At 43.3% G+C, this 15892-nt stretch overlaps 1 protein-coding gene across 2 annotated transcripts in view; it reads right to left on the bottom strand.

Annotated features, from left to right (window-relative positions):
• MGAT4D (MGAT4 family member D) overlaps window positions 1-13271 on the bottom strand; it is a 189547-nt gene extending 176276 nt beyond the window's left edge. For both annotated transcript variants that reach the window (XM_089693886.1, XM_089693887.1), the window contains exon 1: window positions 12313-13271. In XM_089693886.1, coding sequence (XP_089550012.1) covers window positions 12313-12403 — 91 coding nt within the window. In that variant the 5' untranslated portion in view covers window positions 12404-13271. The remainder of the gene's footprint in view (window positions 1-12312) is intronic.
• Window positions 13272-15892: the final 2621 nt, after the last annotated feature.

The raw sequence follows: 15892 nt of genomic DNA, 5'->3' as shown, positions 1-15892 counted from the left end.
AATGGCCATTTATTATTTTTGTCCAAAGGAGCCTGGAAAATATTGCAACAGCGATTAGTAGATCGCTGATGCCATGCAGGTCTCCTGCAGACCTGTCAGAATATCTGCTTGCCGTACATGGACGTACAGCCAAGCAGGCATTCTGACAGGAAGCTTCAATGAACTTTAATGTTCATAATGTGAATGTTTACTGAAAATTACAAGCTCACAGCCAATAAGGCTGTCAGGACTTGCAGTTCATTCATTCACGGATGTCCATGAATGGAAAGCGGCCGTGTGGGTGGAGCCCCACATGGCCGCGCTGTTTTCAAATCTGACAGATAGTAAGGGGAAATTTCTCCCTGTATTATGTCAGAGGGAGGGGGAACATGTTACATCCTAAACCAGATGGAACATGTAACATGTTCCCAAAGGTGAACTTATCCTTTAAGCATTTGTAAGCTGCAATATATTACATTTTTGTTTCATATCTTGTTTTCAAATTTACCTTAATACATTCCCTGCATTAAGGTAAAAAATGTCCTCATATTTGCATCGCCCCTCCACTCCCCTTTTACTTACCTGGGTCCTTTCTCAATCCAGTGCTGTGCCAGTCTGACACAGCTCTCTCTCCTCTCTCTGCTCACAGAGGCCACAGTGGGAGCCATTGGTTCCTGCTGTTGTCAATCAAATTATATGAGAAGAGAGTTGGAGGCAGGGCTAATCCATGTTGTCTGTGTCTATGGATGCAGGCTGTGTGGCTTGGGAATAAGCCTGCAAGTGGGCCCCCATGGGAAGTGGCTTCCTATGGGGGCCCACTGAGAAGAGGAGGAGCTGAGAGAGCCAGCTGAAGAAAATAAAGTTTAGGGCCACTCCTTTGAACAGATCAGGTAAGTATAACAGGTTTTTTATTTTAAGAAAGAAAAAACTGAAGCTTTACAAATCACTTTAACTCCAGAAAAATAAGTTAACTTTTCAGTTAAATGCTAATGTATGCATGTGAGGATGAAGGTCAGTGCTTCATGTTATCTTTTCCTTTTGCCATAATAAAGAGAAGTTTTAGAAAGGCTGAAACTGTGTGGAACTGTAGTGTTTTACCAGTTATTCTGTGCTATCCAGCTTCCTTCAGAATGTGCTTCTTTCTGTAAACAACAGTATTCAAATAGATGATCGGAGGTCTTCCCAGACTGCAGAACCAGATTTGAGATAGGCTGCTTAAGGAACGCTGGCAGACAAGGAATTTTACAGTAAGACAACTTGGTGTTTAGTTAAGGTGGAACTAAATCTAAGTTTTGTAAAAATGCTAATGGCCAGCTTTTTATTGCAGAAGAGACATGGCATGTCTCTTCTGCATCAATACACTCTTACCTGCCTGCTTGCACAGCTCAGTGTGCATTCCCAGTACACTTTAAGTGAGCCAAAATATCTGACTCGTGCACATGCGTGGAATGATGTCTTCCTCTATCGGCCAATCAAGAGGACGAAATGATGACACCTGGGAGAAGAGGACAGTGACCAGCAAGGAATGTAACTGCAGTATCACTAGAAGGTGGAGGAGAGTGTACTGGGGGTTCAGTTCTGCTTTAGGCAATGCCACATCTACAAAATGTGCAATAAGAAAGACCTCACTCCCAACACTCCCGTCTGCCCTTGGAGGAGTCATAACCTATTCACCATACACAGAGTATCTGATAGGCAAGCTTACCACATATGAGTGTATGGGAAGTTTTTCTTGTGATGTTTATGGATGGAATCAACTTGTATGACTAAGTTATGCTTGTTTTCTAGATGATGGTGGAAACACCATGATAGCGCCATTGATTCTATATTGGCGTGAGCTGCAGGTGAGGTATTACTTTCTACTCTTCTGTCAGTATATTAATGCCATTATTAGACTTTTCTATAGCCCAGGATTTTGTGTTTGGACTATTTCTTATTTTGATATATACTGTACATCATAGGGCAGTCATTTTACCAACATTGCATTCTGGCAAGCTACTAACATCACCAGAGTGTAGATATACACAAATAAGACCATATTTATGCTACTAAGCTCTGTGGGATCCAAATAGTTAATGGAATATTTTCAGTGTTTGCCTACCATTTACATATCTTCTAGTGGACTAATAAAATAACCTATATCTATGGACCCTGTTGGTTGGTCCTGGTCAGTTTGGTGTACACTCCTCAGGTAGACATCATATGTTTTATAATATTGCCTGGCTTTGTCATGACATCATCCTTACAATTGTAAGTGATTGCAATATATTGGGTTGTACTGTCTTGGACACATTGCAATTGTGTTTGTTTCATTGTACAGATATCCTCATTTATCTCCTCAGGAAGTGGCAATATGCCCACAAAATGCAAGAAACATTCTTTTGCTAGTCACATTAAGACACTGGAATTTCTTTGTGGTGGAAATCTATGAATGGTGATATATTGCAAGGAGGGAAGAATTTTGCAGGACTGATAATATCAAGTGTCATTTGCATATACAGTTCTCAGCATAAATGAGTACACCCCTTTTGAAAAGTAAGATTTAGATCAATATCTCAATGAACACAAGAACAATTACCAACATTAGATTAGATTACAAAATAAGTGTTACTCAAATTAATTGATGCAAAAATGAATACACCCCACAACTAAAAATAACTACATCTAGTACTTTGTATGACCTCCATGATTTGTAAGGACAGCACCAAGTCATCTAGGCATGGAATGAACAAGTTGGTGACATATTACAACATCTATCTTGTTCCATTTTTCAAGAACAACCTCTTTTAGAGCCTGGATGCTGGATGAAGGATGATGCTCAACTTGTCTCTTCAGAACTCCTCATAGGTGTTTGGGTTCAGATTAGGAAACATACTTGGCCACTGAATCACTTTCACCCTGTCATTCAGAAATGCAACAGTGGCCTTAGATGTGTGTTTTGGATCATTGTCATGTTGGGAAAGTGCACAACGACCAAGGGCATGGAGTGATGGTAGCATCTTCTCTTTCAATATAGAGCAGTTCATCTGTGAATTCATGATACCATCAATGAAATGCAGCTCAGTGACACCATCAGCACTCGTACAGCCCCACAGATGGACACTGCCACCACCATGCTTCACGGTAAGCACCATGCATTTTTCTTTGTACTTTCCACCTTTGGAACACCATACAGTTTTAAAGACATCAGTTCCAAAAACATTTATCTTGGTCTCATCACTCCAGAGTACTGAGTCCCAGTAGTCGTCTTCTTTTTTAGCATGGGCCCTGGCAAATTCTAGGTGGGTTTTTCTGTGCATGGGCTTTAGGAGAGGCTTCCTTCATGGACGACACCCATGCATGCCATTCCTCTGCAGTGCACAATCATCCCAGTCTGGATTTCTACTTCTTTAGCTACCTGCAGTGAATTTGCATGGTGGTTTTCTTCAACCCTTCTCATCAGAAGATACACCTGTCAAAGTGTTAACATCTGTGGACAGCCTGGACTTCTCTGAGATGGTTGCAGTTCCATCTTTGTTACATTTTTGTATCAATTTTGCTACAGTATCCTGACTGATAAGTAAACCTTTGCTGAATTTCTTGTAGCCTTCATCTTTCTTGTGTAAAGAAATTATTTTCTTTCTCAGGCCTTGTGACATTTCTCTTCCATGTAGTGCCATTGCTGACAGCATGAAATGGGAAGGAGTTTTCTTTGTTAAGTAAGGCTGGCTATACATTATGCAATTATCTGGAGATTTTTGGTTTAGATTTACCAAAAACCACATAATAAAAGGACAAACCTAAACAACACTTTTAGTTGTATCCAATTAGGCAGGCCCTTGCACTACACAGTTGAAGGTAAATCTAAAGGAAATTGGACAGAAAATTGGAAGATAATTGTATGATGTATGGCCAGCCTAATGCAGGCCATAAATGGGGAGAAAACCGGCCGATTGTTCTTTAAAAAAATGAAAAATCGGTCGTTCAAATCGGCCGACGCTACCAGGAACGGTAAAAAAAATAAATAATTAAAAATCGGCCAATTTTCATCCCGTCTACAGCCGGCAAAAAGTGTCTCTGCAGAGTGCTCCGCTATTTCTTTGACAGTTCTTTGACATTTATAGCGGCTGAAACATTGTATCTATTTGTATCCATTTTGGATACAGATGTTTTTATTCGGAAACAGATACATTGTTGCAGCTGCTATAAATGTTAAAGAACTGTCAAAGAAATAGCGGAGCTCTCTGCAGGGACACTTTTTGCTGGACTGGAATTCTTCTTCCTCTTCTTCATCCTCGTCTTCTTCATCCTCATCCTCTTCTTTTTGTCTTCCTCTTCCTCTTCCCGAAAAATCGGCCGATTTTCGACCCATCTATGGCCTGCAGTACTCCCTTTTATAATCAACTGTCTGCTGGACACCTGTTTAATGAATAATTAGATTCACCTGTACTTGAATTCTTGTTAACTACTTGCTGACCGCAGATAGCCGAATGACGGCTGCACTGCGGCCGGCCAGTTCTGGGTGGACATCATATGACGTCCACCCAAAACGCGCTCTCCTGCGCGCCCCCGGGGGTGCGCACCCGGGGGTGGCACCGATCATCAGGGTCACTGATCATCAGTGCCCTGATGATCGGTCCCCAGCAGTGCCACACACAAGTTCCGCCCACCTGTGGCCAGCAGTGCGCCCACCTGTGCCCAGCAGTGTCACCACCTGTGCCACCCAGCAGTGTCACCACCTGTGCCACCCAGCAGTGTCACCACCTGTGCCACCCAGCAGTGTCACCACCTGTGCCCACCCACCTGTGCCCACCAGTGCAGCCCAGCAGTGCAGCCCAGCAGTGCCCACCAGTCAGTGCCCAGCAGTGCCCACCAGTCAGTGCCCAGCAGTGCCCACCAGTCAGTGCCCAGCAGTGCCCACCAGTCAGTGCCCAGCAGTGCCCACCAGTCAGTGCCACCTATCAGTGCCGCCTCATCAACGCACATCAGTAAAGGAGAAAAATTACCTGTTTGAAAAATTTTATAATAGAAACAAAGAAACTTTTTTTTTTTTTTAATTTTTTTGCACTTTTTTTGCTTATAGCACAAAAAGTAAAGTGCCCAGCAGCGATTACCACTCAAAGAAAGCTCTATTTGTGAGAAGAAAACTATAAAAATGTCATATGGGTACAATCTTGCATGACCGCGCAATTGTCAAAGTGCGACAGCACTGAAAGCTGAAAATTGGCCTGGTAAATAAGGGGGTATAAATGCCCGGTAGGCAAGTGGTTAATTAGAATATGGCTGTCTAAAATTTAGTTTTGCTCCCAAGACTTTCATTAGGGTGTATTCATTTTTGATACATGGTCTTGAATGAATTTGTTAGGAAAAATGCTTTTTTGTGTGTGCAAATTAACAAATCTCGTTTGCAATCAATGACCCGCATTTGTGGGAGTATTTTGTAGTATAATGCCCCATAGAAAATGTTGATTCTGAAAGGAAAGTAAAGGTTTTGTGACAAATCTGTTGGTTTTGTTGACCCTAATGCTGAACGCTGTGTTGTCCTGAGGAACAATTTTTTTTTAGTTTTTCCTAAAGTATAAATTCTTTTATGTAAAATAAACACTTTTTAAACAAAAATGTCTATACTGGTATATGTTAATGTCCCATATCAGTTATATGCCATTATATCCTGTGACAGGGATGGTGGTAGTAACCCTTTAAGGGTCTGTGATGTCCTCAGCTCCGAGTTTCTTTTCAACATGGAAACAAAGAAAAAACTTGGCTGCCAAAGTGTGTCCTATGCAATGTTGGGATAAGTATATTTTGCACCGAAGGTAAAAAGGGCCGAAGTATCCCCCAACCCCTCATTAACTGTGATTTTCTTCAGCAACATAGGTTTTAGATCTTAGGCCTTTTGTGCTGAAGGCTTCCTATGCATTTCCCTGCTAGCTTATAGAAACAGTTTGTACATGCATGTAACATATGCCCATGGGACCTCACTACTCTCACAGATGACACCTGGACCTCTCCCATTACACAACACCACAAATCTGGCATGTGCTACTTAAATTGGTCTGAACTGGAACAATGTAAGTAGACAATATTATTCAGCTTTAAATATTTTAGGTTAAAAACAAACAAAATCACCTCTCTTTTATAGTTCAAGGTGCTTACTTTTTGAGGCAAGACACCATAGGAACATAAGGGGAGGACAATTGAGTGATAAAGGGAAAGTGGCACAAAAAGCAAGAGACTATAATCACCTGACTACCTGCAAGTGAAGATAGTCTATTCCAAAGTTGGGGGGAGGGGGGTGGAAAAAAACCTGTATAACAGGGGGAATCTTATGAAAATCAGAACTGGACCACAGGAGAAATGGAAGAAGGTGGCCTGTTCTGATTAAAAAACAGTTTGAGGAACCAACAAAAAGTTTGAGGTATTGAACTGGCCTTCAAAATATTCATATCTCAATCCAATTGAGCATTTGTAGGATGTGCTGGATAAACACGTTCGATCTATAGAAGCCCCACCTCACAATTTACAGGACTTACAGGATCTGCTACAGACAGCTGGGTTCCAGACACAATGGCACACCTTCAGGGGTCTAGTGGAGTCCATGCCTCGACAGGTTATGGTGGGTGGTCATAATGTTATGGCAGATTAGTGTATAAGGTACTACCACCTGCTCACACACAATCACTAGTGCAATAATCAAGTACTGTATTAAAAAATTACTTGAATTTAGCTAGCTTTAAAAATTGAAAAAAATTTAACTGATAAAAGACACAACGGGTGCCAAAAACAGTCACACTTGTAGTTTAACCCCTAGGATTCTTAAACCTTATTCAAATTTAGTTTTGAAAATATAAATATGCATATATATAAAATTGAACCATGTGTGTTCTCACATTTTTATGTTCCACATTATAACAAAAAAATTATCACAAGTTGCGCTATTAATTGTCTACTCCAAATAATTCCAGGAAACCTCTAGAACCACTTTGCTTTAATGTGTAGACAAAATGAAAAAATACATCAATCAATTATCAAAATCACAAAGACAGTCCCATGCTGAATGGCTGCCCTGCTGCACAGTGAACACAGGGGGCACCTTTAACAGAACACGTTGCACACTTCGAAATGAATACAAGGTGTTCTCTAATTGGATGAGGTGGAGACTGATGTCATCGCCCCATATCACCACCTTGTCCAACCAGAGAACACCTTTTATTCAATTGAGAAATGTACAAGGTGTCCTGTGAATGGCATTCATTCCAAGCGAATGAGCGGTCGCTCTGCAGCACAGCAGCCGCTGTATCTATACATTGAGTCCCAGCTTCCATTGCACCAAGCTGTGCTAACATCAAATCTATACCTGGAGTTCACCTGAGCTCCATTCTTTGTAACCCCCCCATAGTGACACCTGACTTCATGACACCCTACTTCTACAAGGATAGGTTCATTCCAAGATCTCCTGTGTACTCAGGTGTTCTGCGAACCTGGCTAAATATAGAATGGCTGCTGATCTCTGTTTTACAGCCTAGATTTATCTTTTTCAAGTCAGGTGCCTGCCAAGTAAGTGTATGTCAGATGTTTATGAAGACATCTCAAAGAGGTCAAGAGTATTCCTGATTAAAGCAGTATTAAACCCAAAAACAAACATTTATTATATTGCAGCTTATCAATTCTTAGATGTGATGGCTGCCTTAGCTTTCTTTTTTTTAGGTTTTTCCTTTCCTCTAATGATGTGACCAGTATGTCTGCTGTTTTTCAAAAGAACAAGCTGTCCAGTAGATGTAGCTGTTAAGAGTTTTGAGACAAATCATTTTCCACCAACAGAGGTGCTTACAATGATCAGCTTTTAACTAAAACCTTTGTCCCAGAAGGATAAAAATGGTGTGCTGAAACTGATTATAAAGTGTGAGATGGAGTTTGGCTTCAATTTGCTAGTGTATCTAAATCTGCTAGTCCATCCAAGGCTAGGTTCACACCTATGCAGTTTGCATTTGATGAGTTTCTGCATTGCATTTTGCACCTGCTTTTTTTAAACGTTTGGGGGGGGGGGGGGGGGTCTTGTTGCTAAGCAGATTTAAAACGCAAAACACACCAAAAATACGGAAAAAATGCATAAAAAAGCCACAAAAACGCACTACATGCTTTTTTAGAGCATTTCCACTGAAGTCTATAGAACCAAAAACGCAGCTTTTTGTCCCTGACCCTTTCCAAAAACACCAGGTGAAAATGCGGAGATGTGAACATGTCCCATAAGAAATCATGTTAAACAGACTGTAGTGCGTTTCTGCAAAACGCTGCAAAAACTGCTTAGGTGTGAACCTGGGGTAACACTCTCCTCCACCCACACTGACAATGCTGCCATCCAAAAGTGTCGCTGTCGATCTTTTCTTCCCCCCCAGAGTGCAGGCACAGGAGGTGTGTTAATGGCCAGATCACCGAGTGAAAACTGAGGGAAAAAAAAAAATCTTAAAAAAGAAAAACTAATGCAGTCATCACATCAAATGACTGCAATATATGACATTTTAGTTTTGAGTTTAATATCACTATATATCAGATAGCATTGCAGTAATGTGCAATGAACTAATTCATCTCGAGGTGTCCAAGATCGTATTGGTCCATTTTTTGTAATCCAACACACTAGCAGTGCACAGTGCACAGTGTGCAGGTGTGTTGAGGTGCCATTCAGAAAGCTTAGCACTGCATTTTACATTCATGGTGCTCTCAAACCATGATAGTATGCTATGGCCCGGCTACCCTAAGGCAGCACATGTTGAAGGAATTCATAAAGGGTGCCGTACACACTGAACTGTCAGTACCAGAGACAGATACATGAACCTGTTGGAGTCTGGCCCTGCGATGGATGGTGTTCACACTGTAAACTCATTCCTCAGTCAGCTCCCTCCCCAGCCACTGCACTCGTCACACTGACAAGTGTTTAGTACTGTGGTGGGCGGAGCCTTATGGGAACCCGGAGACCAGCTCCCCATCAGGTCTGTCTTCATTTTTATTGACAGTGCACGGTACTGAGCGTATATTTGCACGTGTTTACATGTTGTTATAGTGTGAATGCAGCCTAAGGCATCTCCCAAGCTAGTTATTTAACCACTTTCCTCCCGGCCTATTGTAATGATAGCTGGGCGAGAGCATTACCTTACTGGGTGCATGCCATAGGGTGTCCTCCAGGTGCACTCCCTAGGGGACAAGACATTTGGACACTGGAAGACAGATTGTTGTACCAGGTCGGTCCCCGTACCATGTGGTCACTGTGACCAGTCACAGCAATCACATGTCAATAGTACACAATGGCTTTCATTCATAGCCATTGTGTACTATTGTGATCTCTGTGATTGGTCATGGTACAGGGGCCAATCACGGCAGACCTGTACCAATAGTACACCATGGCACATGAACGAATGCCATTCATAAAAAAATATTGCTTTTAATAGTGATCAGATCATTGCAACATAAGCAATCATACGGAAAAAAAAAAAAAAAATCTGGATCACCTCCCTAGAGTGACACTCTACTGCTCTGATCACAGTATATATATATATATATATATATATATATATATATATATATAAATATAAAAATCTAGAAAAAAATATTATGTTAAAATGAAAAACAATTAAAAACAACTACAAAATATATTTTTCTCTGCATACTGTCATCAGTCAGTTTCCCTGATCACCAACACACCAGTCATATCATGACACTGCACTGCTCTGATGGCAGTATGTGAAGAAAAAAAAAAAAAAGCTATAAAGTTAAACAATTGCAAAAAAATGAAAAAAAAAAAAAAGATTTCTCTCTTTACATTCTGTCATTAGTCAGAGTCCCTAACCACTGCCACACCAGTTATATGATGACACAGTACTGCTCTGGTGGCAGTATGTAAAAAAAAGAAAAAAAATTTCAAACATTTTTTTTTTCTTTACATACTGTCATCAGTCAGTATCCCTGAACCATCACACCAAACATATCATCACGCTGCACTGCTCTGATGGCAGTATGTAAAACATAAATATTTTAACAAATAATAGAAAAAAGAAAAATGTTTAAAGAAATTATTCTTTACATACAGTCATCAGGTCAGTGTCCTGGATTATTGCCACAGCAGTCATATTATGATGTTGCACTGCTCTGGTGGCAGTATGTGGAGAGATATAAAGTTAAACAATTGCAAAAAAAAATGTTTTTATTTACATGCTGTCATCAGTCAGTGTCCCTAATCACTACCACACTATACTGCTCTGGTGAAAGTAAAAAAAATTAATTTAAACTTTTTTTTTTCTTTATATAGTGTCATCAGTCAATATCCCTAAACCACCACACCAGTTATAGGATGACATTGTACTGCATTAGTGGCAGTATGTGGAAAAAAATTATATAAAGTTATACAATTGAGAAAAAACAATATTAAAAACATTTTCTTTATATGTCATCAGTCAGTGTCCCTGATAAGTGCTATGCCAGTTATGTGGTGGCAGTATGTAAAAAAAAAAAAAAAAAAACACATTTTTTTCTTTACATACTGTAATTAGTGAATATCCCTAAACCACCACACCAGTTATATGATGACATTGTACTGCTCTGGTAGCAGTATGTGGAAAAAAATTATATAAAAGTTACACAATTGAAAAAAAAACAAATATCAAAAAAATAAGTTTTTTTCTTTACATGCTGTCATCAGTCAGTGTCCCTGATCACTGCCATGACAGTTATGTGATGACAGTATGTTAAAAAAAAAATAAAACAAAAACATTTTTGTTCTTTACATACTGTCATTAGCCAGTATCCCTAAATCGCCACACCAGACAATTGAAACAAAAGTATAAAATTATGGAAAAACATCCCTAATAACTGCCATGCCAGTTATATGATGACACTGTACTGTTCTGGTGGCAGTATGTAAAACATTGAAAATGTTTTTTTTTTCTTTATACACCATCAGTTGGTGTCCCTGATCACCGCCACACCAGTCATAAAATAACACCGTACTGCTCTGGTGGCAGTATGCAAAAAAAAATAAATAAAACAATGTTAACCGCCTCCCGCCCGCCATATAGTAATATGACGGATGCAAGTCGATTCTCTCGGTCTGGGAGGACGTCATATGACGTCCTCCCATTCTAACCGCACATGCGCACCTGGGAGCGCACAGCGTGGCGATCGGCGGTGCGCTGTGTCCCTCAGACACAGCGGATCACCGATCCATGTAAAGAGCCGAAGATGTCGGCTTGGTCATGTGATCAGCTGTGTCCAATCACAGCTGATCATATGTACATAGTGAAATGCTGGTTATCGGCATTTGTCTCCCCGACAGCTCGAGAGGAGAGCCGGTAATCGGCATTCCTCTGAGGGGAAATGTACACAGATCATCAGAGCACTGATGATCAGTGTGCCCTGATGATCTGAGTAGCCCCAGCAGCGCCACCTGTCAGTGTCCATCAGTGCCAGCTATCAGTGCTCATCCATGCCACCTGCCAGTGCCCATCAATGCCACATATCAGTGCCCATCTGAGCTGCCTTTCCGTGTCACCCATCAATGCCAGTCAGTGCCACCTATCAGTGCTGCCAGTCAGTGCCACCTATAAGTGCCCAGTGATGCCTGTCAATGCCCATCAGTGCCACCTACCAGTGCCTCATCAGTGGCACCTATCAGTGTAGGCCATCAGTGCAGCCTCATTAGCGCACATCAATGAAGGAGAAAACTCACTTATTTACAAAATTTTATAACAAAAACTAAGAAAAAACTTTTTTTTTAATTTTCAGTGGTTTTTGGTTTGTTTAAGAAAAAATAAAAAACCCTGAGGTGATTAAATACCACCAAAATAAAGCTCTGTCACAAAAAATGATAAAAATGTCATATGGGTACAGTGTTGCATGACCGTACAATTGTCAAAGTGTGACAGCGCTGAGAGCTGGAAATTGGCCTGGGCAGGAAGGGGGTATAAGTGTCATGTAGGCTTGTGGTTAAACAATTGTAAAAATATAAAATTATGAAAAAAAATCCCTAATAACTGCCACACCAGTCATATGATAACACTGTACTGCTCTGATGACAGTATGCAAAATAAAAAAGAAAAGGTTACAAAAAAAAAAAAATTTGAAAAAAATGTGATTTGTACTGTCAGCAGTCAGTGATCCTGATCACCGCTTCACCAGTCATATGATGACGCTGTACTGCTTTGGTGACAGTATGAAAAAAAAAATTGCATCTCATCCCCGGGGAGCAGGCAGGTGTGTGCCCCCTCATCCCCTGTGTGCTCCCATTGCTCTCCATGCAGAGTAGGTGAGACCTTCCCCTGTACACAGCCCATCCCTCCCATGTAGTCTCTCCAGGTGCAGTCTTACCTTTGTCTCTGTACCATGCTGTGTACCAGGACAGGGAGAAGAAAGCAGCCAAACACACGCCGGTCACCAGACTGCCATTCCTGCACCTCATCTCACATAGCAACCTCCTCCCGCTGCCTGTATATCACCACAGGAGGAGTCCCCGGTACAGAGTCCTGACACCGCCGTCTCTATATACCTCAGGTAGAGAATGGTGAGCGGTCTGTATGTACCACAGGTAGAGTGCTCTATATACCACAGGATCAAAGTGCTCTATATACCACAGGTGGTGAACGTCCCGTACAGAGCACAGGTAGAGAACGGTGAACGGTCCGTACAGAGCACAGGTAGAGAACGGTCCGTACAGAGCACAGGTAGAGAACGGTCCGTACAGAGCACAGGTAGAGAACGGTCCGTACAGAGCACAGGTAGAGAACGGTGAACGGTCCGTACAGAGCACAGGTGGTGAACGGTGAACGGTCCGTACAGAGCACAGGTGGTGAACGGTGAACGGTCCGTACAGAGCACAGGTGGTGAACGGTCCGTACAGAGCACAGGTAGAGACCGGTGTGCCGGTGCCCCTCCAGCCGTTTGGCTCAGTCACGCTCTCGCACCTCCTTCCTTATGACAGACTAATAAGAAGTCCTGAGGAGACGGAGGTGCCTGAGGAGGCGGGTGTGTTATCACCGGCGGCCGGTTGTGTCTCCCGTGCTGCTCCCCCGCGGCTCTGTCCTCCTCGTGAGTGTCCAGGAGCAGGAGATCCCCCCGGAGTGCGGAGAGCCGTACCGCCGTGTGCTCCGTCTGTCGAGTCTCCTCATCCCCCTCAGTCCGGTAGTAGAGGCGGCCCCTCCCTGACTTCCTCTCTATCTTTCATTGACAGCCCTGGAAGGAGGTGACCCAGTGCGAACGGTACTCTCCTCTTCACACGTCCAGCCTGGCTGCAGGGGAGGATGGAGCCGCCCGTGAGCGATGTAGGGGGGATTTACCACAAGTGGAGCGGCTGTGCATACTGACCAATCAGCTTCTACCTTCAGCTTGTTCGCTCAAGCTTTGCAAATGAAAGCCAGAAGCTGATTGGTTGCACTACAAAATGACTTCAATCTTATCAAATCCCCCCTGAGAGTGACACCTGACATGACACCCACTTCTATGTGTCTTCTTGCTGGATGTCCTATGTACACAAGTGTTCGGATTGTTCTCTGTAAACCTGGCTAAATGTTTTCCAGCCTCGGTCAGGTACATTTCCAGTAATGTGCGCAGTATTCCATGCCAGGTGTTTATGACAGCTCAAAGAGGTCAAAAGTACTGATTAAAGCTGTGTTACTAAACCCCTAGCAGTGCGATCTGTCTCTATATGCAGCTTGTTATAGTCACTGTGGAACCTAAGGGGTTAATCCTGTGCATTGTGTAAAAAGGATGTCTGATCCTGACTTTTCTGATCCTTCCCTTCTTCTACTGTCCCCAATCCGTCTGCTGATAGTACAGAGCTATAGAAGTCACTCTGCACATGCTCAGTTTCGTGTGTATTGCTAGAGACAGGTTTTTTTTTCTTGGGAGAGTGCATGTGATCAGCACAGGGCTAATCATCACTGTCCAGAAAGAGGTCAGGGGTTCTGCATCCTCCTAGAGCAGAAAGAAAACGCCTACAAGCTTTAACCAGTGCTCTGCTGGACACTGATAGAAGTCACAAGACTGCTCTAAATGCTGATGAGAAAAAGTATTTAGCTGTTTATATTTACTAAAATAATTGCATTTTGATGTTCTGTGTACTGTGGGAGACCGGATATAGTGAATGCAGGGTCTGGGGAGACCGGGTATAGTGAATGCAGGGTCCGGGGGGACCAGGTATAGTGAATGCAGGGTCCGGGGGGACCGGGTATAGTGAATGCAGGGTCCGGGGGGACCGGGTATAGTGAATGCAGGGTCCGGGGGGACCGGATATAGTGAATGCAGGGTCCGGGGGGACCGGATATAGTGAATGCAGGGTCCGGGGAGACCGGATATAGTGAATGCAGGGTCCGGGAAGACCGGATACAGTGAATGCAAGGTCTGGGAGACCGGATATAGTGAATGCAGGATCCGGGGAGAGCGGATATAGTGAATGCAGGGTCCTGGGAGACTGGATATAGTAAATGCAGGATCCGGGGAGACCGGATATAGTGAATGCAGGGTCTGGGAAGACCGGATATAGTGAATGCAGGGTCCTGGGAGACCGGATATAGTAAATGCAGGGTCCTGGGAGACCGGATATAGTAAATGCAGGGACCGGGGAGACCGGATATAGTGAATGCAGGGTCTGGGAAGACCGGATATAGTGAATGCAGGATCCGGGGAGACCGGATATAGTGAATGCAGGATCCGGGGAGACCGGATATAGTGAATGCAGGGACCGGGGAGACCGGATATAGTGAATGCAGGGTCTGGGAAGACCGGATATAGTGAATGCAGGGTCCTGGGAAACCGGATATAGTGAATGCAGGGACCGGGGAGACCGGATATAGTGAATGCAGGGTCCGGGCAGACCGGATATAGTGAATTCAGGGTCCGGGGAGACCGGATATAGTGAATGCAGGGACCGGGGAGACCGGATATAGTGAATGCAGGGTCCTGGGAGACCGGATATAGTGAATGCAGGATCCGGGGAGACCGGATATAGTGAATGCAGGATCCGGGGAGACCGGATATAGTGAATGCAGGGACCGGGGAGACCGGATATAGTGAATGCAGGGTCCTGGGAGACCGGATATAGTGAATGCAGGATCCGGGGAGACCGGATATAGTGAATGCAGGGTCTGGGGAGAGCGGATATAGTGAATGCAGGGTCCGGGGAGAGCGGATATAGTGAATGCAGGGTCCTGGGAGAGCGGATATAGTGAATGCAGGGACCGGGGAGACCGGATATAGTGAATGCAGGGTCCGGGGAGAGCGGATATAGTGAATGCAGGGTCCGGGGAGAGCGGATATAGTGAATGCAGGGTCCGGGGAGACCGGATATAGTGAATGCAGGGTCCGGGGTTTAGTAACACTTGAATCCCAAAAGAAAACATTTATTATATTGCAGTTTACCAATTGATAGATGTGATGGCTGCATTTGTTTTCTTATTTAGGCTTTCTTTTATTTCCACGTAATGATCCAGCCAGTAATAACTTAAAAAAAAAAAGCTGCTAGATGTAGCAGTCAGAGGGTTGAGACAAACCATTTCCCACTGACAGGGGTGCTTACAATGATCAGCTTTTATTCATTGAGCCCTGGTTCACACTATCCCACACGCTGCAGGCTGGTTGCGGGTGTAGGAATCGCGCCTGTTCCTGAAACCACCCGCAGCCACATTGCGTTTCTCTTGCGAGACACACCCCCATGTATCTTATGCCACAACGCAAACACAGGTGCAGGAACCGCATGGAAACCACATGGTCAAAGAGATCATGCAGTTCCCTTGCAGATGCTTTTTTGGAAAAGGTGCATGCATCTTTCCCTTGTGTGAAACGCAGGCATTAAAGTGAATGTGCTGCCATGCCCATGCAAACGCGGGACGCAAAGCCTGCACTAGTGTGAACCAGGCCTTAAAGCGGAGCTCCAATCACAATATAAAAAAATAAA

The sequence above is a fragment of the Staurois parvus genome, unplaced genomic scaffold (genome assembly GCF_062004578.1).
Source record: "Staurois parvus isolate SC_StPar_1 unplaced genomic scaffold, SC_StPar_1.0 ptg000639l, whole genome shotgun sequence".
Classification (NCBI taxonomy): domain Eukaryota; kingdom Metazoa; phylum Chordata; class Amphibia; order Anura; family Ranidae; genus Staurois; species Staurois parvus.
Note: the sequence above shows the minus strand (reverse complement) of the source record. Positions and strands in the feature narration are given on the sequence as shown.